At 36.9% G+C, this 26,806-nt stretch overlaps 2 protein-coding genes and 1 long non-coding RNA gene across 3 annotated transcripts; 2 read left to right on the top strand and 1 right to left on the bottom strand.

Annotated features, from left to right (window-relative positions):
* The first annotated feature begins 1,597 nt into the window (after positions 1-1,597).
* Positions 1,598-16,340, top strand: LOC136262464 (stimulated by retinoic acid gene 6 protein-like). Its single transcript, XM_066056740.1, has 19 exons — positions 1,598-1,684; positions 3,772-3,820; positions 3,873-3,958; positions 4,063-4,202; positions 4,252-4,372; positions 7,802-7,868; positions 7,916-8,044; positions 8,105-8,166; positions 12,984-13,054; positions 13,102-13,163; positions 13,214-13,328; positions 13,382-13,460; positions 13,515-13,593; positions 13,645-13,693; positions 13,744-13,864; positions 13,943-14,038; positions 14,093-14,256; positions 15,678-15,809; positions 15,869-16,340. Exons 1-19 carry the CDS (start codon positions 1,602-1,604, stop codon positions 16,165-16,167), a joined length of 2,004 nt encoding a protein of 667 aa, XP_065912812.1. The 5' UTR covers positions 1,598-1,601; the 3' UTR covers positions 16,168-16,340.
* A 3,989-nt stretch (positions 16,341-20,329) lies between these two features.
* Positions 20,330-25,744, top strand: LOC136262468 (stimulated by retinoic acid gene 6 protein-like). Its single transcript, XM_066056745.1, has 19 exons — positions 20,330-20,478; positions 20,590-20,635; positions 20,685-20,770; positions 21,147-21,286; positions 21,341-21,461; positions 21,830-21,896; positions 21,950-22,078; positions 22,135-22,196; positions 22,849-22,919; positions 22,967-23,028; positions 23,079-23,199; positions 23,252-23,330; positions 23,379-23,457; positions 23,506-23,554; positions 23,600-23,720; positions 23,773-23,868; positions 23,932-24,095; positions 25,013-25,150; positions 25,200-25,744. Exons 1-19 carry the CDS (start codon positions 20,420-20,422, stop codon positions 25,469-25,471), a joined length of 1,962 nt encoding a protein of 653 aa, XP_065912817.1. The 5' UTR covers positions 20,330-20,419; the 3' UTR covers positions 25,472-25,744.
* Positions 23,770-25,944, bottom strand: LOC136262507 (uncharacterized). The gene is made up of 2 exons (XR_010704224.1): positions 24,980-25,944; positions 23,770-24,760 (listed from the first exon to the last, which is right to left on the bottom strand). It is a non-coding gene; the product is annotated as an uncharacterized lncRNA (long non-coding RNA).
* Positions 25,945-26,806: the final 862 nt, after the last annotated feature.

Below are 26,806 nucleotides of genomic sequence, written 5' to 3'. Positions count from 1 at the left end.
ATGTACTTAAATGAAATGCTTGCGGTTTTTATTGCTTGCTCAGTGTTTTATTGATGATTTTCTATTAGCTAAAAGTAAAATTTGATCATGTTAACCTGCATGTAACTGCAGTTATGTTTGTACTCCACACTGCACTTCAGTCTTAATTGAGGCCTTAATATTCAATATACAAAGGTCACCCACCACATATAGGGAGTAAAAGGATGACTTATGTCTGAGGGATGTCATTATGATGTTAGTAATGAGTTCACAGAGGAAGAAATTCAGGTACTTAACATCAATGTATATGGCTGTCTTATATTGCAGGTCTCACTCTGATCCTTGATTTATTTCTCCACTTCTCTTCACTGACTCACTCTCCAGGCTTCTTCGGTTTTTCTACTGCCTGGCTGCTGCCTCTCAGTGTCACACCATGACTGTAAACAGCATAATGAAGATCTGCAGGTCAACATGGTCCAAATTACTGATGGTAGGTGTGTATCTACATTTACATACTACAGCATTTGGCCATTATACCAACCAAGAATTTGAAATTTATTTTATTGGTTTTTCTTACAGTGGTATGACAACTTCTAAGTCATCTATTAGGAAATATTCGGATGATACTGCCAACAAAACTATATCTCAACTGCGGAGGGAATATTTCACAAAATCATGCTGGACTCAGCACAACGATTGTTTGTGTGTTTGTTGTTGTTGTAATCGTTTATTTCATAACTCCTTTACATTAAGTCCACTCAGACCCTTTTTGACTAAGGTACCGGCTCACCCAGTTTAATTCAAACATAGATAGTATATTCTACAGTACATAGAATATACTATCTATGATTTAAATCATCACCATTAGCTATCAGGTTGCATACAACCATTATAATGCTAATATTTATAATGCTTGTTACGAGTGTGTATTATTAGGGTGTATAGCATAGTATTACTTTATGATTATTATATTGTATTGTATTGTATTGTATTAATGCTTTACAGTGACCAGCACTGAAGGTATAGAGCCCACCTGGGGCATGAAGCTAATTTACAAGTACAATTACAAATATGAATTATAGTATCTGTTCAGCAAAGTTCTGAAACTATCTAATTGATCGGCATGAACAATATCTGAAGGCAATCGGTTCCATTCGGGAATGGTGTGTGGAAAAAAGAAATACTTAAAACAGCCTATGGTAGGCTGGTAATGGAGGAACTTCATGTCATTTCTTGATCTGGTGGTAGTAATTGGTGATGGAGTTGGTACGAGATAATTTGTTGGAATTTGTAAGAAATATTATTGATTATTTTATAAAGTAAAATTAGATGAGTGCTCTCTCTTCGAAGTTGTAAGGTTGGCCACTTAAGTGATGACAACAATGAACTAATACTAGCTATCTCTAACAGGCTGGTTCAATACAAAGCGAGCTGCTCTATGCTGAATCATTTCAAGTTTATTAATTTAATTTTGGTGGTAATACTTTTTGGTTATGTGACTGTTATATATACAGACGTCTCGTGACCTTAACCGGGCCTGGACTAGTCTCGTGCCCAGCCGGGCTCGTGCTAATGCACAGCGCGAGCCCGGCTAGGCACGCGAGACTAACTGGCTCTATCACATGCTTATTCCTGCTCTTGGCACAAGTGCCACACCCTCCATTGACGTGATGGATAATTGTACTGACTGCACGGCGCAAGAAAGGTACGTGTTACATGCCATGTGCGTTTATTAATATCGTAAACTTTTTGCATATTAAACTTGGGCTCGTCAAAACTTGACCAAAACTAAATTCAGACGTAACACTGAAATCAGTCATCAGTGGTCAATCCAAAAAGTTTCCAGTCAAAAGCATCAGAGGGTGTTAACTAGTCTCGTGCCCAGACCACTTTTTACTATCATTATTGGGTGGGGGAAAGGATGGGTGGTGTTTGGGTGCAATGGGTGGTAGTGTCAGTCTCTCGGCCCTCTGACAGACTTACCAACTCTGAGGCCAACTCTTACGCATTAGGCGCGAGTCTCACTGTTTGGTTAGTAATCTTACGCCTAACCCTCTGTTTCTCACTCTTTCAGCTTTAATAGTTCTCACCATAGATAATAGTAGTCTCGCGCAGCCAGACCACTATTTCTCCCCACGGCGCTTATCGATTAGAGATTATAAGCGCCTGTTCGAAATATCAGGCGCTTATAATCTCTAATCGATAAGCGCCGTGGGGAGAAATAGTGGTCTAGGCCTGAGCCTATTATGCTCAAAATTTTACTATTCTTTCCAGAATTTCCCAAAAAATTCTCCTATTATTCTTTTTGTTATTCTTGTATCCAGCCTATTACTCCATAAGTATTCTCATTCAGTATATATTTGTGACTAGTTGCTTAGTTTTCAAGATGCTGCTATAAGTAGTTTTGTCCAGATTATTAATAGTCATATATTAAGCATTCCACCTTATGCATCATTTTTCTATCCATAATAGTTACAGCAGACTTAGAATAGCTATCTACAGTAATAATTCAAGTACATTAATATAATTATTAGTGTATTATAATAACAAGCTGTAACTACTGTATAGCTACTAAGTTAGGTAGATAATAATTCTGAAGAAGATACACTGGTATAAGATGTACAAGTTTCAGAATTGCAGATAATCATGCAGTTAAATCCCTGATGCTGGCTGCAGATTGTTAACATGAAACGATCTGACTGCTCTATTAGAGTATTTGAGCGTTCTATTAGAGTATATCGATCTTTAGAGATTTTTCAGCTCCTTTCAGCCAACACTCCTGTCAACTTTATATTATTTGTAGTAACTTAACTCTTTCTTCTAGGTAATAAAGAAGAGACACGCCCCCTAATTCCACCGATTTCTCCCGTGGTCGTCTAAAATTATGCCTGTATCCATCCTATTATTCCGGAATTATTCTCTCGAAATTAGTCACCTATTATTATCAAGATTATGCCGGCATAATAGGCGCAGGTCTATAGTGGTCTGGCTGCGCGAGACTAAGATAATAGGGGGTGTCTATTATCTGTTCTCACTCCTGATATCTGCTTCATAATTAGCCCTGTGCTTAAAATTGGACAACCGTGTGCTTATTTATGTACTTTGCGAAGCATGCAGCAACCTTTTCTTTTCTTTTTTTATCCCAAAAATCCTGGAGCTGCGCTTGAGTCTAGTCCACATTGCTGGTAGTGTTTGAGGTCTCACTCATAAAATTGTTGAGAGGTTGGCATCTCCGCTCTCCTTTTTCCCCACCCAAATACAAATGGGGGGAAAAACGGTCTAGGCACGAGACTAGGTGTTAGCTAGTTGTACCAATGGCTCTAAAGTATCGATGTGCATGCTTGCTGATTCTCTGTCTCTCCAACTCTCTCACGTGTATGTGCTTGCACTGACTACACTGGAAGCTTAATCAATAGCAAGCACCATCATGTGCAGAGATGTCCTCATTGTTGTCCTGGTAACACGCCACTTGGTGGTATGACAAGTAACACAACCAGTACCCCTGTCCTTGACTATGTGGTGGAGACCAGACAGGGTCAGGGGATTCCCTCACATTGGCCTTGCAAGCCAACAACAGGGCATTACATTATACATCCTGCACATACGCTGCAAGTATTGGAGGTTTGCTATTATAAACAGTCTTGTGAATAGGTTATTCAGAGTCTACTGGCTAGATGCATAGATAGTTCTGTTGGACTGGCAGTAAAGTGAATGCATGCAAACAACATGTGTGTGTGCCATGTGACAATGCAAACTGTGATATATCAGTGCTAATTGTTTGTAACACCATAGGTGCGATAGATATAATGAAGGATTTTCTGTATTTCTTTTTTTCTACTCAGTAAGAAGGTGTTCAAATGTTGTAATAGTTTTGACACAGTTCATCATCATAGATTGTTGTCTTATTCCTGTACTCACTACTGCAGAGAAGAACTAATAAGTTTCAAGCAACCTGTGCTGGATATTTTGGGATTCCTGTGTAAGTTGTAATGATGGAGCATGTGACCATGAGGCAGCTTACTGTTTGCTTGAAGAATGAAAGGATGATTTAAATGTGGCTTACTGCACCATAATATTTTATAGGCCGGTAAATTTAATTCATGAAACAAAAGACCGATGGGTTTATGCAGCTGCCTTTGGAGCTCTTAGTGGAAAATTTTTGTCTCTTGTATTGGATGGAAGTACTTTGGACAGTGTAGGTTATGTTGCCAATATTTGGAAAGGTGACTATTAAATTGTCTATATAATTGATGCTTATGTTTTAATTAACAGGAATTGCTCTGGTTGGTGTTATGATGGTTTATCCACTAGGATTTTTTGCCCTCTTTGCATCCATACATGGAGTGGCTCAGATTTTATCCCAAATTGTTGGACTTATATATATTTTGATATTGTAAGTTTCAGCTCCTGGTATGGTGAGGTGTTTGATCTAGCATTGTGATGTAAAACATCTATATATGTATGTGTGCTGGTGTGTGTGTGCTTGTGCGTGTGTGCGCGTGCACGTGTGTGTGCATATTTTGAGGGATACATGAAGTTCCAGCATTTGTGGTAAAGGAGAGTTTAATTCTATTAACTACGTGGCGGTGTGAACATATAGTCATGTAGTTGCAACAATTAATTCCCTTATCATACCACATTATGGTAGATGCAAGAAAGTTCAATTTCTAATATGTATGTACTGAGTGATAAATGGTATCCCACCATATACTTATGTAGGGTTTCCAATGAACAACTTTCACCAAATAGTTTTTTACCAAATAATTTTTTTATCACTGCAGGGTATTTTTCCTACTACACTGATGCTTGAACCACTATAAAACTGGAGGTGTGATCATTTTTAGTTTTAGAAGTAACTACCATAAAATATACTTGCATTTAAAAACATGGTATTGTAAACACAGCTACTTCTGCAGGACAGGCTCGAATGTTCTCATTAGGTAAATGTTATCTAGGGTTGCTGTGCTCAACAAACATGCAAAGTAAGGAGTAAACGTGTAGTTGTATTGTATTGCACAGGGTTACTTTACTTAGTCTAAAATCCAAATAATTTATGTTTGGGCTGCCCTACCATCCGAGAAGAGAGAAGCCAGCTCTTCCTCACAGCATGGTGATGCAATATGATGTTCACTCAGTCTGTACTGTGAAATTAATCTGAGATTGTATGCTATCTGGTTGGTGGCAATGAAATATATCACGTCACTAAAAATACAAGTTTGGGCTGCCGTGTTATCTGAGAAGCCAGCTCTTCCCCACAACATAGTGATGTAATTGGATGTTCACTCAGTCCATATTACAAGTTTGAGATTAATCCAAGATTAATTGCTATCTGGCTGGTGGCGATGAGATAGCTATACCACATATCCATCATACTATTATTGGAGTAAATTTTATTGCCACCAACCAGATAGCAAACAACATCATTTCAAACTTGCAATACAAACAGAGTGAACATTCACTTTGATCACCATGCTGTGAGGAAGATCTGGCTATTCTCTTCTCAGATGGCACAGCAGCCCAAACATATTTATCAACATGACAATTTCATTGCCACCAGCCAGATAGCATACAATCTCAGATTAATTTCAAACTTGCATTAGGGACTGGGTGAACATGCAACAATTTGACATCGCCACCAGTGGCTGAGTCAGATAACAAACAATCACTCAAACTTGAGTTACAGATATTTTCATCACTATGCTGTGAGGAAGAGCTGGTTATTCTCTTGCCAGATAGCACAGGCAGCCCAAGCATAAAAATTCATGTTTTATTGGCATAACAATTTCATTGCCACCAACCAGATAGCATATGATCTCCAAACTTGTAGGGACTGAGTGAACATCTAATTGCATCACCATGTTGTGAGGAATCTGTCCTCTTAAATGGAACTGCTACCCAATTGTACAAATTCACATTTTTATCGATATGACAATTTTATCGCTACAAGCTAGATAGTAAACTATCTCAGATTACTTTCAAAATTTCTGCATCAACTGAGTGAACATCCATTTTCATTGCCATGCTGCAAGGAAAAGCTAGTTTCTTTCTTAAAGTGTAGAAAAATTTGCAACTAGCTACATAAGCCTGTCCCAGTGGGGGACATCCAACCATACCGTTTTACCCCTAACTGTACTATGGGCACTTATTGAGCACATGCAATTATGTACTAATAAGACTGAATGCTTGTCAGCTGCCAGTGTAACATAGTTCACAGTTCGCTAATTGTCAAAATGACAGTACCCACTGATACCCATGCATATAAGCTATACTTGTGATTAACTAAAATGATGCAGAAAATCGTATAGATTGACTAGAAATACTTATATGTGACATAACAACTTCATACATGTTGCAAGGCTAATTGATTGTTTGCTCCTTTTATCTGGCTGGTGGCAATAAAATTATCACATCAATGAAAATTAGAAAATCCATATTTGGGCTGCCCTGCCATCTTAGCAGAGAGAAGCTAATTCTTCCTCACAGCATGATGATGCAATTGGATTCTCACTCAATCCATACCACAACTTTGAAATTATTCTGGAATTGTTTGCTATCTGGCTGGTGGTGATGAAATTCAGTGTTGCGTACATTTTGGGCTGTTGTGCCATCTGAGAAGACAATATCCAGCACTTCCTCACAGTATGGTGATGAACGTGGATGTTTATGCAATCTGTACTGCAAGTTTGAAATGAATCTGAGATTGTTTGTTATCTGGCAGGCTGGTGACGATGAAATTGTCGCACTGATCAATGCAAATTAATTTTTATGTTTGGGCTGCCGTGCCATCTGAGAAAAGAATAGCCACATCTTCATACCATGGTGATAAAGGAGGATGTTCACTCAGCAATCTTGAAATTAATCTGATATCTAGCTGGTAGCAATAAAACTGTTATGCATGTCGATAAAACACGAATTTGTACAATTGGGCAGTAGTGCCATTTAAGAAGAGAGAAGCCATCTCTTCAGACTCTTCCCCATAGCATGCATGGGGATGCAATTGGATGCTTACTCAGTCCCTACTTTAAGTTTGAAATTATCTGAGATTGTGTGCTATCTGGCTGGTGGCAATGAAATTGTTGTGTTGATAAATATGTTTGGGCTGCTGTGCCATCTGAGAAGAGAATAGCCAGATTTTCCTCACAGCATGGTGATCAAAGTGGATGTTCACTCTGTCTGTATTGCAAGTTTGAAATGATGTTGTTTGCTATCTGGCTGGTGGCAATAAAATTTACTCCAATAATAGTATGATGGATATGTGGTATAGCTATTTCATCGCCACCAGCCAGATAGCAATTAACCTCAGATTAATTTCAAACTTGCAATATGGACTGAGTGAACATCCAATTGCATCACCATGCTATGGGGAATAACTGGCTTCTCTCTTCTCAGATGACACGGCAGCCCAAACTTGGAATTTTGTATTTTTAGTGACGTGATATATTTCATTGCCGCCAACCAAATAGCATACAATCCTTCAAACTTGTGTGTTTACAACACCACGTTTTTAAATGCAAGCAGTGCAATATACAAATATTTTTATGGAAGTTATTTTTAAAACTAAAATGATCACACTTCCAGTTTTATAGTGGTTCAAGCATCAGCGTAGTTTGATATTTTCATTGGGAATCCTAATACATGAGAAGTATAAAGCCTGTAATACAGGAAGTCACAATCTTGACATTTATATAAATTCGGAAAGATTCCTGGACTATCGATGAATTGATCCTCTGGCAACATGCTGCTGTCAAGCACATACCACAACAGCTGGGACTTTTGCATTCATTAATCACTATGCAGAAAAGAGTTTATTGTTCCATTTTAGGTTTACTAATTTGGGACTAACCTGTAAGAGTTGTGATGATGCCATCATAGATGATATGGATGTTATAGTATGTTAAACTCATTATACTGTAATACTGAATGAGCTCATTTTTAGGTTATTCGTAGATCCGAACGAGCAGTTTTATTTGTGTCATGTATTATCAACAGCATCTGCTATGCCTTCATTGGAGGATTCTTTATATGGAGAGGAGTACAGTCTGTTGTGTACCTGATATTAGGGAAGGTGAAATGTAGCTGTATAATAAATAGCATTGTAGACCTGAGTAATGTTTGTTGTGTATAGTCATTTCCACCTCAGCACGCAATTAACCATCACATTGGACATGTCAAGAGGATATTTAATAGGTAAATAGTTTGGGACAGAAATGTACTATAATCAAGACACACGGTAGTGTGTCGTGCGGCCAAGAAAGCCGACGACCACACCGTGAGTATATTGACAGGAAGAAAGAAAACAGTTATTTCATGCATGCATAGCTCCATGGTCCCTTCTCTAAAGCACACCATTTTTGCATTATAGCTGTCCCCCAGGTAGGGTACACCTCACAGCAAATTTGATTAAATTTGCAACAGCCATTTGTGAGATATGGGCATTCAAATTTTGTTTTAATTTCTTCTTTTTTTTCTTCTTATGTCATGCTGGGGCTACGGGGGCTTCGATTTCTTTTCACATGCTTTGCAAAAATTGCTATAAAATGCAAATGTGTAGCTCGATTGCCTCGATCTTTGGCACAAATGAAGAGCGTGTAACAGTGGATTCACGTACCAAGTTCGTTGTGAATCTGAGGAATATTCAAGGAGTTATGAGCATTTATTCATGTAAAAAAAATCTACTGTCAGGGTAAACTGAGTATAGAAATAACTTGAAAATTGGTGTGTAGATAGACTGATCATCACAGCAGTGCCTTTTGATAGTTTGAATAGCACAGTGACAAAGTTATGTGTGTTTTTGTATAAATAGAAATAGAAATAATCAATAATAAACACTTAAACAGTGGGCAGAGAGGCAAACTCTGCCCAGTCCTGGGATGATGGTATTGTTGCCATTACAGAAACAAAGTTATAAAGCAAAAACCAAGCAAGTATAAAATCGTGGGATTAAGATACTCTAATAGAGCAGTCGCCGCATGGTAAAAAAAATGTGCAAAAAATGTCGAAAACAAACTTACCAGAGTTCAAACCAGGGACCTCCATACCTAACACCTGCATCCTTAACCACTGAACCACTGCTACCTTGGCTGATCACCTCATTTAATTTCTACTTTATAAATGAAATTTCTCTGCTTATAATCATCAAACGTTTGTAATTTCATAGATCTACCAATAGAAGTACTAGATTGTTCTAGAACATTCTATGTATGTTCTATTAGAAGTCCTCAAAAAAAAGTGCACTCTATTAGAGTATTACAATAATATTATCAAATATTGAATTAAATCATGCGATGAAATACATTTATAAGTCTGTCTTCAATAATCATTGTATCTACATAGAAAAGAAGAAATGTGAGTGAAAACAAACCTCAAAGTCAGCCATAGGCTGGTTTTGGGGCCTTATAAAGTACAAAAAGAAGTGAAATCCACACAAAAACAGTCAAGCTGTGAAAAAATGGTGCGGCCTTAAAAAGCTTGGGTGAAAAAAAGTTCTGAAATCAAAGGTGGTGGTCAAGAAATGGCTGCAATGATGTTAATATTAACAATGCACACAACCATTATTAAATTCTTTTAGCATTAAGCAATTGTGGCAGCTCAACTTCATGAATTTTGTGATTCCTACTTTGAATTATTAAATCTACATTTTGTTGGTCACCAATCTCAACTCGGTTCATGTTTGCTGCCTATAGTTAATTTTTATCATATTATCTGTTTTCACTATCATTATTGCTTAGATTTTTTCAAATACTTTACTTTGTTTCCACCCCTACTAGATCCCCACATGCTGTTGTCACTATTTGTTATAAGCAGGCTTCACATAATCTTACTAGTATTTTTAAAATGAAGTAGCTAGGGATCCAAACAATAAAAAGTAGTGAAACAAGAGATGAACGATAGCATTACAGCATAGCCCTGTGAAGAAATCGCTATATTGGCATGTTATAACAGTTATTTCGTTCAATGCCAAAGTAGGGATTTTCCCACTGTAATATCATCATTCATCTCTTGTTTCATTGCTTGGATCCCTATTTCATTTTAAATTTATAATTTTTAGTTTGTTTAGTTCTTTGTTGCAGCATACAGCTGCTGTACATGTGTGACTGCTCTACTAGAATTACTGCTGTATTAGAGTATCTCAAGTCAGCCTCTATTATACCAAGATGAGGCATGGTTACTATTCTTTATTTTCACTGTGTTATCATTTTAAATACAGCTAAACCAATAAGGTAGTGTGGTCATCATGTTCAAGTATGTAGAGGTGTGGTCTCTGCACTTGATCGTTATTACTTATTAGTCAACCTAGATTGTTAATGGGTATGGTTTCAAAAGTTACAGGTATCTACCAGGTGTCCAGTACCTTTTACAGTAGCATGAGTGCTCAGTTTAAATAATTTTGTGGCATCAAAGAATGTTTCTCAAGTAGAGTGTTGATATCACCTGGACCTAGCTACCAGCTGTGAATGAAACTGCACTACTTTACATTACTTGTTCTTGCATTAGAATTGTAGGAGCATAGTGCAGCCACTGTAGATTTGAGAGCCGTACTTTTTGAGGTCTTCAAGATCATCAATTAACAGAGAGTGATGCATATACTGGACAGAAAATACTTCTACATCATAAAGAAGCATTATCCTTTTAGCTAACTGCATATGCTATATAGTCAGCCCCCTGTGGTTGGTAAGCAGTAATCAACCCTTCTCTCTCCTTTTTTCACTGTCACCAAGTCTCCAATTAACTAATCCTCAATATACAAACTATACCTAGGCCACCGATACACAAATTCCAGTGCATTACTTTTAGAAAACAGTCTATTTATGGCATTTAAAGTCGACTTTAACAACAAACATTTTTATAAGAAGGATCTCACACAACATACGTAGCTAACTGCTACAAAAAATTATTGCAGTGAAAATTTGGGCTTATAGCTAATTATTCAGCTAGACTATTGGGTGACACCTTGGCTCCTGTGACCACAACACCCACACTGCGAATAAATATGAACACAGCTATGTAGTGTCCGAATTAAATATAGTCTGTTGTTGTGTGGTACCATCTGGAATTTGAAAAGAAACTACTCTATGTACATCGCATGCATGAAAATTTTCCTGAAGAAACTGGAAAGCTCCACATGCACTTAGTAGTATAAATAAATAATAAAGCAAAACAGACTGTAGAGTACAACTACTAATAAAAGTGCATAACTATCTACTACTACATACAGTACAAGCAGGGGAATACAACTAAGGGAAAACGGGATACACTTGGTAATTGAAATGCTGGGAGAGGAATACCAGCAGTCAGCAGAATAAATGTGCTTGACTTTATCAACACCAACAGTTCTCTATCACCAGTACAGATGTAGCTAGGTGTTATTATTTACTGTACAGTATGTTACCATTTCATTTTTTATCGTAATTTTGCTCTTACTCTCACTCTTACTGTGTTCCTAGGATTAGGAACAGCACCCCTAGGGTTAGAAAACCACCCCTAGGATTAGGAGCAGTGCTCCTAGGATTAGAAACCGCATCCCTAGGATTAGGAACAGCGCCTTTGGGATTAGAAACAATGCCCTTGGGATTAGGAACAGCACACTTGGGATTAGGAACAGTGCCCTTAGGATTAGGAAGAAGTGCGAGTAGGATTAGGACAATGTTTTAAAACATTAGGTTAGGGTTAGGGTATGAGTTAGATATATAGTGATTTACATTTGCAGTATTTGAATATGGCAAAATTAAGAATGGTTAACAGCTAGCACCAGTGGTACAGTGGTTTGTAATGTTGCCATGCAGGCTGGAGATCTGTGGTTTGAGTGCCCTTTGTGACATTTTTTTTTCCATTTTAACAGCAAAAAAAAAAAGGCTTTACCTAACAGCTTTTTAATTATTTGATCAAAAGTGAACTTGCCACAGTCATTTTGTACACAGAATACTGGGAATTACTAGGTACTCTCCCCCATACAAAATGTGATATTTGAGTTCAACAAAGTCCATTGTCTGTTGCTGTCCAAAGGGTCAGCTTTTATACTGAATGGTACCCAACTTAAAGTGTTAACTACCGATCCTATAGTTAGCTGCCATATGTGCATGTGTATCTAGCAAGTCTTCTAGCTCAAGCTCGCTCCACAATGCTTTTAGCATTTGTCTAGTTATATCTTTCATAGCAGGGGCACAGGGAGTGGGGTTAGTTTCCTTTTGAAATTTAGATTCCTGAGTTTTAGCAGGAACATAACACACCAATAAGTTTAGCAGCACAAAGTGAACAGCATCATGCAATACAGCGCAACACTACGCAACTCACATTCATCTCTCAGGCAAGAATCTACAGAGGAAAGTTTTTTTTACAAAAGATTGAGATACTCTAATAGAGCATTCAGGTATTTACTAGGTCATATATCCATGTATTAATTTAATGTGAGATGATGATGCAGAGTGTTGAATTTCAGAGTAGCAATGAATATTTGTAGGCCAGCATTAGCAATACAAAAACTGAATGTGAGCTTATACTGCTAGTCTGCAGTTTTTGTCGTGCATGGGAATAGATAAACCTCTTGTATTTACATCATGTACTTGGGTGTACAAAACAAATCCGTGATACACTTAATTGTAGTTAAAGATCAAAATAATATTTTCATTGATTATAGGTTATTTTGCCAGTGGATTCATGTTCTGTGTGTGTACTGTGTAGCCCCACTATAGCTACAGATTTTTCCCAGGGGTTATAATATAGCTAAAACTGATTCACAATCACATCAATTCATAGCAATCTGTTGATTTTTGGATCATTATAATAATCAAAGTCTCCATGTGACTGGGGGCTGTACTCCTTTCCCCTACTGCTGGTAACTTAACCATTGTAGTTGGAAATCTACTTTTGAATATCCTGGCTACACCCCTGCATATGGAATGAAATTATATGTTTTAAATTAATCATTCAGTGATAGCTCAGACAATCATTGAGGATTTTAGCCTAGTCTAATGTTGCTATTTGCTGACTAACTGGTGTTTTCACAGGCCACCACCGAAGGTTCCATCCAACAAGCTGTTTGCTGTTATTCAACCTTACCTGTACCAGTGGGACCCTTGTATGTTGAGATGTGGTGTGTTTGTGTGTTAATTATTGTCCTTGTAGATTTCAAGTATTCTGTCCGGATCTTGTCTGTGGCAGTTGTTATTATCATAGCATTATTTACGGTATAATTTGGTGATGATGACCATTTAAATATGTTATATTATGTGAATAGTTGACATTTCAAATGATCAATAATCTGGTCCAGTTATCCTATATAATTGGAGAAATACTGAGAGAAAATTACAAACTTGAAGTTGGCCTACGTAAAGCTATTATTGACCTCACTTGTGAGCTACCATATATTGTTATTAACTCAATCACATTAGATCATTTTTAACAGACTTCTTTTCTGTCTTGTTCCCACTTGTAAGTTTCTCTATAGTGTTCTTTGGATACGTTAGTTCACTGGCCACATACAGGTATGAGGGTACTAAATGATTATAGTATGTTGATGTTATGATCTTGTATTGTAGAGTTCACTGTAGATTATTGTGGAAAGGAGACAGAAGTTTTATACCTGGCAAAAAGAAGAAACCATTTGCTCGCACATTGGTAACTTTACTGAAAATACTACAGATATGTAATACTGCAATTTTTTTCTAGACCAGTTCAATACGTTACTTTGGAGTTCAAATTGGAATGGTGATTTGGGGTAATCCAAATATTGGCTATATATAGTGTAGTTGATGTTACTATTTATAGCATGGATTATATACACTTTGGTACTCCTTATACTACTGTTTGTGATCATCATCTTCATAGTTGCCATGGTTGTGTTTGAACCGATAAGAGTGTGGGTTTTACAACATGTAGTATTTTTCATGTAAGAGATGCCATGAACAGTTTCATGTGTCAGCTTGTTTATCGGTGTTATATTCTTACTTTTACATGATCACATCAGTGCATCATTTGCAATGGGAATGCTTATTTACTATACCCAGTATTTTGCTGTGAAATATTTGTTTGCTAAGGAAAACAAAGCACACGTTGATAACTGGTAAGGACGACTTATTGTATAGCGACATTATACATATTGATCTTTATTACCCAGGAGATTCTTTCACTTCTTCACATTCTTTTTCCTCTTCTATTATACATTGGTTGGGTTGTTCAAGACCATCCAACGTGTCTTAATATCAGCTGCTGTGAATCTATTTTATTTGTCTCGCTTGGATACTCCTTTGACCATCAAAGGCTGGGAGTGGCTTGATAAAGGTATGTAAATGAGGCACGAACCATTATGTTGACATTCTGTGGTTGAGACGGCAACTAACACCGCATGATTTTTAATTTCATTGCTGTAAAATACAACTACACACACAGTGCAATAGTAAACATATGCCTACTAGGGATGCATGAAGTGCTGAAGCACTCCCCCTCCAAAATTTAACTATGTGCTAGCTAGAAGCTACTTTACAGGTGCAATTTACAACTTACACATCTGATGAGATAGAAAGAGCAAGGGAAATGGCTAATGTCCTAAGAATTAACAAGAGGAGGTCAAAATTATGTTTTTTTTATAAGACTTAAATTGAGGATGCCAAAAATCAAAATACTCTAATAGAACAGTCAACTACTCTAATAGGACATCCATCAGTAAAACTATAAGTACACAAGACCAGTGTGTGAGCTGAAATGAACTTCTTCTTCTTGACCTGTGCACTTCTATTGTGCCAAACACCAATTCCAGTAAAATTCAAAGCATCTATAAATTTAACAGGGCTATAGCATCTGGCACACTTGATCAAACTCCACACAGTTATATCTTAGTACAACAAACATTAATGTGACACCTGTATATATACCTTCTACTTGTACATTGCATTTGAAAGTATATAATTATGATGGCTGAAACTGCCCTAGAGTCACTCCAGGGTCAAGTCCTATTTTTGTTCATGGCTGGTTTGTAATCCTTCAACGATTCATGTGATTCAGAACAAAGTGGTTATTGGGGTTTATACACCGGACTCTTCTACAATAAGGGTGCACTGTATATGTGAAAGTCAATGTGAATAGTGTAGTCTCATGCTGATGCTGCTTCTTTTCATTTTGTGTGGGGGTGGGGAAAAGACGTTCATGCACAGTATGTATATGTGAGGGGGCATAGGAAAAGGGACCTACTGTATGCAACGAAATTTTTACGTAAGAAATATTTGACAAATTTATACTTTGTCAGATTTGACGAATTAAATGTTGACGAAATCAAGAAATTGTAGCTAAAACAAGGCACTTTAGGGCATTGATGAATTTAAATTTTGACGAATCAAACCGATTCATCAAATTTTTCTTACATCAAACTTTCCTTGCGTACGGTATAGCAGTTGTTCATGGAACTTGAGTTATGCTAATCAAAGAATTCCACAGCTTGCCAACTATTCATATTTCAAATTTCAAGTCAATACTCAATTGTTTCATAAAGTTATAAAGAATTTAAATACAAGTGTAATTTCCTTAATTTACTATATTCACCTAACAAACAGAAATTTACTGAGTTTTACTCAAAAGTTAAAAAGTCTCTATAGGTCCCTTTTCCTATGCCTCCTCACGTATTTTAACTGTTGTAAGTAATGAATAAGTGATTATAAGTCAATACCATATGCAGAGTTAATGCGAATAGCACTTTTATATCTCCACAGGTTATCTTGCATACACTGGCCTGGTGGTGGTAGATTCCATTCACAATAATCCAGTGATGAATGTGTTTGTCTACTTGTTGTCTCTGTCAGTTGAAAAAGCTAAACGTAAACCTGTGGAGCGACATTCTTCTGGTAAGTACAATACAATAGTGATCATGTGGTGATTGGTAAGGTATCTGTGTTTGTTGTAGTGGTGCTGACAGCAGTTAAGAAGATCACGACCACCAAATATTACACTGACACTGACTTACATCTTCCCTTGGTGGTTACTGATTTTCTAGAAGACAAAACAAGTACAACTAGAGCTAAGAAGAGATGGCAGTTAGCATACACTTTGGTACGTAATCCTGACTTGATAGAGTTAAGGAGGAGGGATAGTATTGATGAAAAAGATGAAGAAAGTAAAGTGGAAGGTCTTGCTAATCCTGCATATATTGATGATGGTGTTGAGGTGGGCTTTCCATCAGATAAGGAACCAACAAAACTTTAATGTAGCTGTAACACTCCATTTATGCAAATGTGGTACATTGTTTTAGGTGTTTCCTTTGAGACTGTTTCAGTGGCTAAACTTACATACATGGTGTAGAGACATTAGCTACTACTGTTATTGTCTTGAAAATTAATGGTTTTAGTGTCATTGCCATTATTATGTTTTGTACCCAACAGTCCTGACCACTTTTAGAATTACAATGGATGAAGTATGTTGAGCAGAACATAAATTTGGAATAATTCCTCCATAATGTTATTGCAACTCTTCCACCACGTATATACTACTAAGGGATTCACTGAGAACAGCCAGTTCATTATACTGCCACTCACTGCATATTTTGGTGGAATAATTAAGTAATAAGTATGAACAGCACATGTAGTGTGGTTATAGCATTTTTGGAAAAGCCCCAGGCAGAGCTGCAAAATAGTCTACATTAAATGCTTCAGACAAAGAAAAAGGCCATGATTTGATCACCTGCATGGGTGGGCCAGGGTGTCTACCAGTCGAGTACAACATTTGGTGGTCTGGACAAACCATTTGCTCATACACTGGTAATTCTATCACGCTACAACTTAATATGTTACTTAGGACATCAAATTGGAATGGTGATTTCAGCAACCATTGACTATATTTAGTATACTATTTTTAGCATACATGGATTGTATACACTGGTACTCATTGTACTAATGTTTGCGATCATGAATCTTCATTGTTATCATGCTGAAGAGATGAGAGAGTGGGTGTTGCAATGTAATAGTTATACCATGGATTATACCATGGATTTACCTAATACACATGCCCAAGCCTGAAGGCATGGGCATATATATCAAGAGTGCTTATATAGCCTAACTAAACCAACATGCTAAACTCAAACCAACAATGTAAAACTTTAAGCAGCTCTATATAAAGAATCAAAGGGAACTGATGTTTTGTAACTGCCTCAGCATCAAAGGAAGGGCTATATCAGGGGCAGATCTAGGGGGGTTTCTGAGATTTCCAGAAATGGTTAAGGTAATTAAAATTGCATTTTGAGCTGATTTGCAAAGGTATCAAAGGTTCAGATAGAAATCCTCTAATAGAGCACTCAACTACCCTAATAGAATAGTCATATTTAGTATTTTCTTAAAGGTATTCTTCCTGTACCAGCACAGTCTAAAATCATATCTCAGAGTGTTTAAGACTTGATTTAGCTCCCCAGAATGGCATCCATGTCTGTTGCATGCTTCAAACTTTACTAGCTCCACCTAGCCTGCTCGTGATGCCAGCAGAAGCAAGTAGGCACCAGCCTATTATGCTGGCATAATTTTGAGCATAATAGGTGCCTGAAAGCATCAAGCATAATGCTAGCATAATAGACAGAATAATTGTCATACTGTAAGCAAAAATGCATGCCACAGAAAAAGGTTGACTTATAAAAATAGAACAGTTGATGTCACTAAGATGGCATTAAGTAGTTATTTAACATGACTGTTATTATAGTTTACAATGCAGCCAAATTCTTGATGCACAACGAGTACTTTTTACATTTAACCAGTTGTTCATAAGCCAAAGTTTATCATTATCCGTAGAAAGTAGCAAAACATTTGAACTGTGGCAAAATTTTTCTGCATAATTATGAGCATAATAGGCAAAGTTTTTGAGCACTGCAGCATAGCATAATAGGCAAAATTAAAAGCATAATAGGCTGGTGCCTAGAAGCAAGCAAAAGATAACATATGTTTAAATTAAAATGTCAGTTTATTTTTGGGTGAAAATTGTACTAGATTACATAATTTTTCTAAAATTTCTTGGTAGAGCAAACCCCCGGACCCCTTAAATTTAAGTGTGCATGCAACAACAAAAAAAATTTGGAAACCTGTCACCTTTTTTGTATATCATGATATTCCCTGTGGTCAGAGCAATACATGAAATATAGTCTTGTGGCTTCCTTTGATCTGAGGTGTCAAAGTGGTATATATAGCAAATTATCATGGTGTAGTGACATTACCACTGTTATTATCTACATGTTGTCATGAGAATTGCATGTGTATTATGAAAATAAAGGTACCCAACAGACTGAAATGGGAACCAATTTATGAGGTATAGGCTTGGGGTACCAAAGTACCCCCCCCAAAATATTAATTGCTATGTAGAAGCTTCCTAGTATAAGTGTAGAATGGAAAGATGGAAAGAGCAAGGGGAAGACTAAACTTTCTAAGAATCAGCAAGAAGTAATTTAGGAGTAATCAAAGCTGTTAAAAAATTGAAGTACTCTAATAAAACAGTCAACTACTCTAATAGAACATTCAAAAGGGATTTTATTAAAGCTGCATGTGGTAGACCCTAAAAGAGAGATGAGAGAGAGAGAGAGTTTTGTCTTGGATATGCGAAAGCAAATAATTTAACACCTCCCTTTGTGTAGCTCCTATACAACTGCATGTAAATTTCATAATGATGTTATTTACATATTGACTGCATGTAAAACTGAATGTAAATTGTGTTGTCTGTTGGCTATACTGTACTTTCCTCTACATCAACTAGTAAGGAAGGCATGCACTGAAAAATAGCCAATTCCATTGGACCACTATACTGCACATGGTATACTTTGGTAGCACATTATGACTAGTGATTTATGCTTTGCCACAGTGCAATTATGATACATGCAGTGAACAGATAGTTTTATCCATACAGCTGAAATATGGTTTGAGATACATCTATAGGGTGGATCAAGGGCTATATAAAACTTGTTTCAAATTTTAGCATGTACATACCAGACTATGATGCACGTCATGTTTACAGAAGTTTGAATGCAAACAATGCACTAATCCAAACTTGCAGTGTTGATTATGGTGAACTTTGCAACTTTTGCACCCCTTATGGTAACTGAAGGCAATTAGCTAGTTAATTATCGAAAGGATTTTTACCACTAAATTGCTAGCTTTATATTGTACTATGGTGCATGCTTTTGGTATTTCCTTTTAAATTATTTGACTCTTGGAAACTGTTTTCAGTCTCCTCCAGGCTCCCTGGATATCCAGGGAGCTGTGCATATTTTAACAGTGACCCATGCAACTGTTGCTTATAATCAGTACACTAGGCCTGTAGCTTCAGTTCCTGCCCCAAGGAGCAGTCTGAGTTGCCATGCAAGGCATGCATCCATCCCTTTCAAAAAGTTATGGACCCACCACAGGCTATTTCGCAAAGAGAGAAGACCATCATTATGAAATGGTGAAAGTACATAAATTACAGAAAGTATGATAGTCCTCGGTCACATGCGACAACATGCAGTTTGGTCCTATAAGGAAGAACCTGTGTGGGTATGGCAAGGGTGTGAATATAAAAATAAAATGAAAAGAAGCTATATAAATTAATCTATTATACTTTGTAGCCAGTTGCCTGATACTATATAGCTAGCTCATAGTGAAGCTAATATTTAAAAGGAAGTGGTTACTGTGACCATGCTGTGACTGAACCGAAAGGCTTTTATTTTCGCGTCTAGTAGTTTCCCTGAGCATTCGACTTTAGGAGATTCCTGACTTTAGGGGGATCCCTTGACTTTAGGGGATGCGCCCAGTAACTGCTTATTTAAAATTTTGACTGAGCAGATCAATTTTAGGTTTGTTTTATACTGAGTGTATCAGGGGAGGAGAACAGTACTCAAAAGTAAAAGGGGGGGGGGGGGGGGGGCAAGTAAAATTTTGAGATTTGAATACTTTGAGATTGAATCTGAGAGTATTTTCAGTGGTACATGCACTATATACTCCTATAATATTATAACAATGACCATCATTAAGATACTGTAGATACAGTAGTAAATGAAGACACTTCAGACAGACTCATGCTCTTGATTACTTATAGATATACTGTGTTAATGGAGACAGATTGAATTAATTGCATAGCAGAACTAACTCATATGATTCCACTGAATGTTCTATTCCACTGAACTGCCCCCCCCGCCTATTTCTCCACCCCTGCTCTAATATAGTGTCTGCTATAAGGGGTTAAGCTTATACATATAGAACTGTAGGGCCAATGTATACATGGCCTGGCAAGGACCTTTATGAGAAACAATGCAATCAGCAATGTGAAATAATTATTCACCATGTTTTTGAAGTGTATGAAACTATTATGAAACTATTCACGTGCCGAGTTGCAAATAAATTACTTCATGCAGATTCCCGGCGTCAAACCATAGATTCCTGTGACCTGAACACGGAACGCGCAAGCGTTACTTGGAGTATATAGTCGTGAGCTCGTCAAGAAGTTGGACGAAATGGAAAATTGTGCCGACTCTAACAACTGCACGGTGTACATAGCTGAGGAAGAAGGGCAGTGAGTAGCTATTTTATTACTTACTGTTTTAGGATTGTGATTAACCAGTATAGCTATACGAAGTGCCGCATAATCAGAGATCGCGTTATAATTTAGCTTGTTCTACGACAGGTGCAACACTTATGATGGATTCACTGTGGCTCTTTTAATCTACTCAGTAAGATGTTCAAATGTTGTGAGAAATTTGACACAGTTCATCATCATAGATTGTTGTCTTGTTCCTGTACTCACTACTGCAGAGAAGAACTAACAAATTTCAAACAACTTGTGCTGGATATTTTGGGATTCCTGTGTAAGTTGCAATGACAGTATAGGTGAACATGAGACAGCCGACTGTCTGCCTTAAAAGAGGGGAAACACTAATGCGGCTTGTGATTTCACATTGAAAGTTCACTATTATAACATGGTCAAACATTACAACATTACATAAAGGTTAAATAGTTCTACGCTGCCGGCGGATATGATTTTACTTACGTACTTATATCAACCGTTTTGCATGTCTACGTATGTATAATCATTCCATCATGCAGTTGACAGTTCACTCCTATATACACTGTTAAAACTGAAGTGCCGCTATGGTAGCACCTATAGTTTGACTGGAGCAGTAAAATTTAGTACTTTTAGGTGGTAGCTATAGCACATCTGCAATAGCTACATATGTTTTACAGGCCGGTAAATTTAATTCATGAAACAAAAGACCGATGGGTTTATGCTGCAACCTTTGGAGCTCTTGCTGGTCAATTTTTGTCTCTAGTATTGGATGGAAGTGTTTTGGAAAGTGATGGCTATGTCACCAATATTTGGAAAGGTGACTATTAAATCACTAACTCAGTTATGATGACATGTATGTGTTAATTGATAGGAGCTGCTCTGGTTGGTGTCATGATGATATTTCCTCTAACATTTTTTGCCCTTTTTGCATCCATACATGGAGTGGTTCAGATTTTATCCCAAATTGTTGGACTTGTGTATGTTTCATTATCGTAAGTTTCAGCTGCTGGCAGGTGATATGTTAAATAGGAGGGAGGGAAGTTCCAGACAGACCATTATTTACAACAGATACTGTGAGATAAACAAAAGTTTGAGCCTATATGTGACGTTGTGCAAAAATATAGCAAAAACTGCACGACCAAATTACCTAATATTAATACTGAGTAATGAAGGTAGTAGGAAACTTGTCAATCTTTATTAGCTGGTTAGCTATTCTATATTGTTCAGTATTTGCTATGTGTCCCCAAATTGCATGCTTTAGTTGCTGTTTCACCACATCAAACTTAAAGTTGCGCCAAACGTTTGTTATTTATGATGATAGATCTTTGTGATACTAAGAAAGTTACCTAAATTGTCTTAGGTTTATACAATTGGTACTAACCTGTAAAAGTTGTGATGATGCTATCATAGATGATATTGATGTTCAGGTATGGTCAGCTTAATGTGATATGCCACTGCTACTGTACAAGCTCATTTACAGGTTCTTCGTAGATCCCAACGAGCAGTCCTACTTGTGGCATGTGTTATCAACAGCATCTGCTATGCCTTCATTGGAGGATTCTTTATATGGAGAGGAGTACAGTCTGTTGTGTACCTGATATTAGGGAAGGTGAAATAAGTGTATACAGTAATGGTGTATAGACATGAGTGATATCCTTTGTGTAGCCATTTCCACCTCAGCACACAATTAAACATCATATTGGGCATGTCAAGAGGATATTTAACAGGTCAACATAAAGATATAATATTGTATAAATGGAACAAAAGCATCTGCTGGTTATTTGTGGATCATGTGACCACTTGTCTGGGATTTTCTATACATAATTGTAGTAATTAATAATTATGACCAGTCTAAACTTGTAAGTTGTATTGTTGCCACCTTTGAAAGTTAGTTTGGTAAAATTTTCTACCACAGTAGGTCCTACAGAACTAATATCACAAGGGGGGTACAACTTCTCAGAAGCTGCAGGCATTTTGTAAAATGTTGCATTCAATTTTCAGTCATTTTTTATAACAATACATATCTGAATCCCATTATCAAAATGCTTTTCTGAGTGGTCTTTATTAATTGTGCTATGTAGGAATTAATTTCAGTGGTGGATACTCAATGCAATCTCTTCAATGTAATGACTGTTCTATTAGAATATATGACTGTTCTTTTTGAGATCTTGTGTAATTTTATGTATACAGTTCCAGTACTTTTTGTATGACCATCATAACACACGTACATACATACACACAAAAGTGGTCTGTCAATGACAGGGATGCTTCAGTCTTGTGTTGATGCTTGCAAATTTAGCTATATAGTGTTTACTAATCCTCATCATCAGCAACTGTATATGTGTAGCATGCTGTATAACTGAAGTGTTATTTTCACAGGCCACCACCAAAAGTTCCATCTAACAAGTTGCTTGCTGTTATTCAACCTTACCTGTACCAGTGGGACCCTTGTATGTTGAGATGTGATGTGTTTGTGTGTTAATTGTTGTCCTTGTAGATTTCAAGTATTCTGTCCGGATCTTGTCTGTGGCAGTTGTTATTGCCATAGCATTATTTACGGTATAATTTGGTGATGATGACCATTTGAATATGTTATATTATGTGAATAGTTGACATTTCAAATGATTAATGTACTGGTTCTGTTATCCTATGAAATTGAGGAAGGGCTGAGAGGAACTTCCTTTGATGATGAATATCATGACTTGACTAATGCTATTATTGGCCTCAGCTGTGAGCTACTAATATTACTGTACACTGTATAACATTATGCTATCTTAAACAGACTTCTTTTCTGTTCTTTTCCCTCTTGTGAGCTTCTCTATGGTGTTCATTGGAATTATTGGTTCACTGGCCACGTACAGGTGTGAGTGTACTAATGGCATGTCATTGTTATGATGATGGTGTTGTAGACGTCATTGTAAATTGTTGTGGAAAGGAGATAGAAGTTTCTTACCTGGCAAAAGGAATAAACCGTTTGCCCGTACACTGGTAATTTATTGCACTACAGACACATAGTCTTGAAATATTTTGTCCCAGACCAGCTCAATACGTTACTTTGGAATTCAAACTGGAATGGCAATTTGGGGTAATCCAACTATTGACTATATATAATTTATGTTACTATTTATAGCATGGATTATATACACTGTGGTACTTGGCATACTAATGTTTGTGATCATTATCTTCATTGCTACCATGGCCATATTTAAAGAGATAAGAGAGTGGGTGTTGCAACGTGTAGTATTTTTTATGTAAGTTATGTCATCTGACCCTGTGCCATGTTTATTGTATATACTACTCTAGTGCATCATTTTCAATTGGATTGGCTATTTACTACGCTCAATATTTTGCTGTGAAGTATTTTTTTGTTAAGGAAAATGGAGCACATGTTGATAACAGGTAGGAATATCTTGTTACAATGGCATCATGCACATTAATGTCTGTTTGTGGCTGTTACCACAGGAGATTCTTTCACTTCTTCACATTCTTTTTCCTCTTTTATTATACGTTGGTTGGGCTTTTCAAGGCCATCCAACGTGTCTTAATATCAGCTGTTGTTAATCTGTTTTATTTGTGTCGCTTGGATACTGCTTTGACCATCAAAGGCTGGGAGTGGCTTGATAAAGGTATGTATAAAGCATGTTGACACTTTTGTATGATTATGATGTGATTTGGGTTGAGGCTTAGAAGCCATTCAATTACATACATATACGTACATAAATTAGATGCAATAAACAAAATTCACTATGAATATAATTATTACATTAACATAAATCTATAGTCATAGTATGTGTACATAATATCCTGTAGATCAGTTGTGCATGGCTCATTACAAACCTGTAGCTACTTAAACTCCTCCTATATATGGCTATAGACCTACCAGTCCAAATATTATACTTTCCATGTTTCTCATAAGAGTTTAGATGTGTTTTTCTAATGGCAACCTATGTCTACATTGTCATACTAGTGAGCAAAGTGTAGCTAGTAGGCAAGGCATGTATGACTGCTGTATTAGAATAAGCAGTTTCTATTTAGAATATGAATGTTCTATTGTATTTCAACAAATTTTTCATTCAAATTTTTATTACAGAGGCAGCTACCTTGGTTTTATAACTTACTAGGCTAGATGACTTGCAAATAGAACAACATAATTATGGGACCTGAAAGTTACAAATTTTCAAATGTATAGCAGCTATAATTCACCTACACATGACAAGTCTGCTTACCCTCAATCATATAGTAGTCAGTCCAGTATAGGGCTATATAGTTAGTCTGATGTCAAGCTGCAGTACTGGAATGATTATACATGTCTTCATACTGTAAGTAGCTAGTAACATACAGAATAATTCATTCAGTCTTAAGTTAGATACATCTATTTATTTATTTATTTTAAAATACCTATTGTTTCATTGCTTATAGTTTATCAGCGCTTGGGGGCATTTGCAAATCCCACCCAAAACAACTAACAAGCCAGTGGTTATATTGCAGTTGTACTGGTTTACATACTTACATGTTTGTAGTTGCAAATCTTATATATCCACAGGTCACCTTTCATATGCTGGCCTTGTGGTGGTGGACTCCATTCACAATAATCCAGTTATCAATGTGTTTGTCTACTTGTTGTCTGTGATAGCTGAGACTAAGAGTAAATCTATGGAAGAAGAATTTCAAGATTCTTCTGGTAACTATTACTTGCATGCTGGTCACATAATGACTTGTGTGTATTGTAGTTGTGTTAACAGCAGTTAAGAAGATCACCACCACTAAATATTATAGTGAAACTCAGCTACATATTCCATTGGTCATGGCTGCATCTGCCATAGGTGATGACGACATTACAATTACAAATAGAGCTAAGAAGAGATGGCAGTTAGCGTATACATTGGTACGTAATCCTGACCTGATAGAATTAAGGAAGAAAGTTGACCAAGATGAAGTTAGTGATAATGAGGATAACCAAGTGGAAGATTATGCCAGTCCACCCACTAATGTTGATGATTAAATGTTAGTTGAACTTTCAAACAGACCCCTTAGCGTATTGTACTGCAATCACACATAATAATTATACTTTCTTTCTCGGCTGACTCACTGTATTCTGAAGGATCTACGTAGCTAACTATATCTACATAGCTACCAGTGGTTCTTAGATGCAGCCTCTCTTATTATGACTATATATCCATTGTAGTAGCTAGCTGTATAGTCATTTTGTTTCAGATGCCAAATATTATATGATGCTCTTGACCTCTTTTAGAAATAAATAGTTCCCCAGTCACTGATTCCTTTGCTGCCAAATGATTGTCCCATCCCCCACACATGTTGATTAGGTTGTACATGATTGAATGTGCATGTATAGCTGGTGGTTTGTGACTATATATGATGCATTAAAACTAGCAGTGGTTGCTACTCTTCTCGTGTTCAATATCACATATGAAAGAGCTAAGATTATTACTACCCTGTATATAGCTGCTTAGCTTTACAAACTGTTAACAACATATTACAGCAGCCACTTGACAATATGCCGGCATACAACAAGCAGAAATTTTGCCATGATTAGTACATGCAGCAAATAACACAAGGAGACTTGCATGGTAGATGCATGGATAAACATTGTATGTCATTGTGTATATAGAATGCATGAAAAGGTTTTCTATAGAAGGTCCCGGTGAACCCAATGTATCTGAAGCACAGTTTAGCATTTAGCAGAACTGTTGCAGAGTACACATACACACAGTCACATGGTTACAGACACATGTACTAACACACACAGACATACATACACATACACTGCACACACATACACTGTGTTCAACCTGTATAAGTATATTTTAACTTGTAACTATTGTGCACTGTTAAAAGGTTGCTATGCATGGAGGGAATTATCTGAGTTTTTTCCACTTCACAGTTAATCACTGTATAGCTAGCTTTGCATTCACCCCTCACTGTCCTATCAACTGAACAGGGTAAATAATGCTATAAACAATCCTAAACAGTAGTCTGGTAATAAGTGGGAGCTTACATCCCTATATAGTGTGGAAACGGTTGCAAGAATGTAGCTATCCATGCAATGTACCACTATAAGGGCAGGAAATTGGGATGCTAAACTGAGAGTATGTTTTTGAAGAATAGAAAAATAAAATTATTACTAATATCTTAGATTTAGCCATACCATTTCATGCTCTTAGCAATGGACAGGAAGTGGCAAATGAAAGTGCTGAAACATCACATATGGTTTCTTTACATTTCGACTATAGGAAATTTCTTACTCTCCAGTCACCACTCTGGAACCTCATGCTTTACCAGGCCAATATCCCATCACCAGTATAGTCTCTCAGTATGT

Source organism: Dysidea avara, chromosome 7 (genome assembly GCF_963678975.1).
Source record: "Dysidea avara chromosome 7, odDysAvar1.4, whole genome shotgun sequence".
In the NCBI taxonomy this organism is placed as follows: Eukaryota; Metazoa; Porifera; class Demospongiae; order Dictyoceratida; family Dysideidae; genus Dysidea; species Dysidea avara.
Note: the sequence above shows the minus strand (reverse complement) of the source record. Positions and strands in the feature narration are given on the sequence as shown.

Coding starts and splice junctions, on each gene's coding strand:
- LOC136262464 (XM_066056740.1), top strand. CDS start 1,602: ATGCTTATTCCTGCTCTTGGCACAAGTGCCACACCCTCCATTGACGTG. Junction 13,461..13,514: donor AGTTCACTGGCCACATACAG/GTATGAGGGTAC, acceptor CTTGTATTGTAG/AGTTCACTGTAGATTATTGT. Junction 13,594..13,644: donor AACCATTTGCTCGCACATTG/GTAACTTTACTG, acceptor ATTTTTTTCTAG/ACCAGTTCAATACGTTACTT.
- LOC136262468 (XM_066056745.1), top strand. CDS start 20,420: ATGGAAAATTGTGCCGACTCTAACAACTGCACGGTGTACATAGCTGAG. Junction 22,920..22,966: donor CCTGTACCAGTGGGACCCTT/GTATGTTGAGAT, acceptor TTGTCCTTGTAG/ATTTCAAGTATTCTGTCCGG. Junction 23,869..23,931: donor GGAGCACATGTTGATAACAG/GTAGGAATATCT, acceptor CTGTTACCACAG/GAGATTCTTTCACTTCTTCA.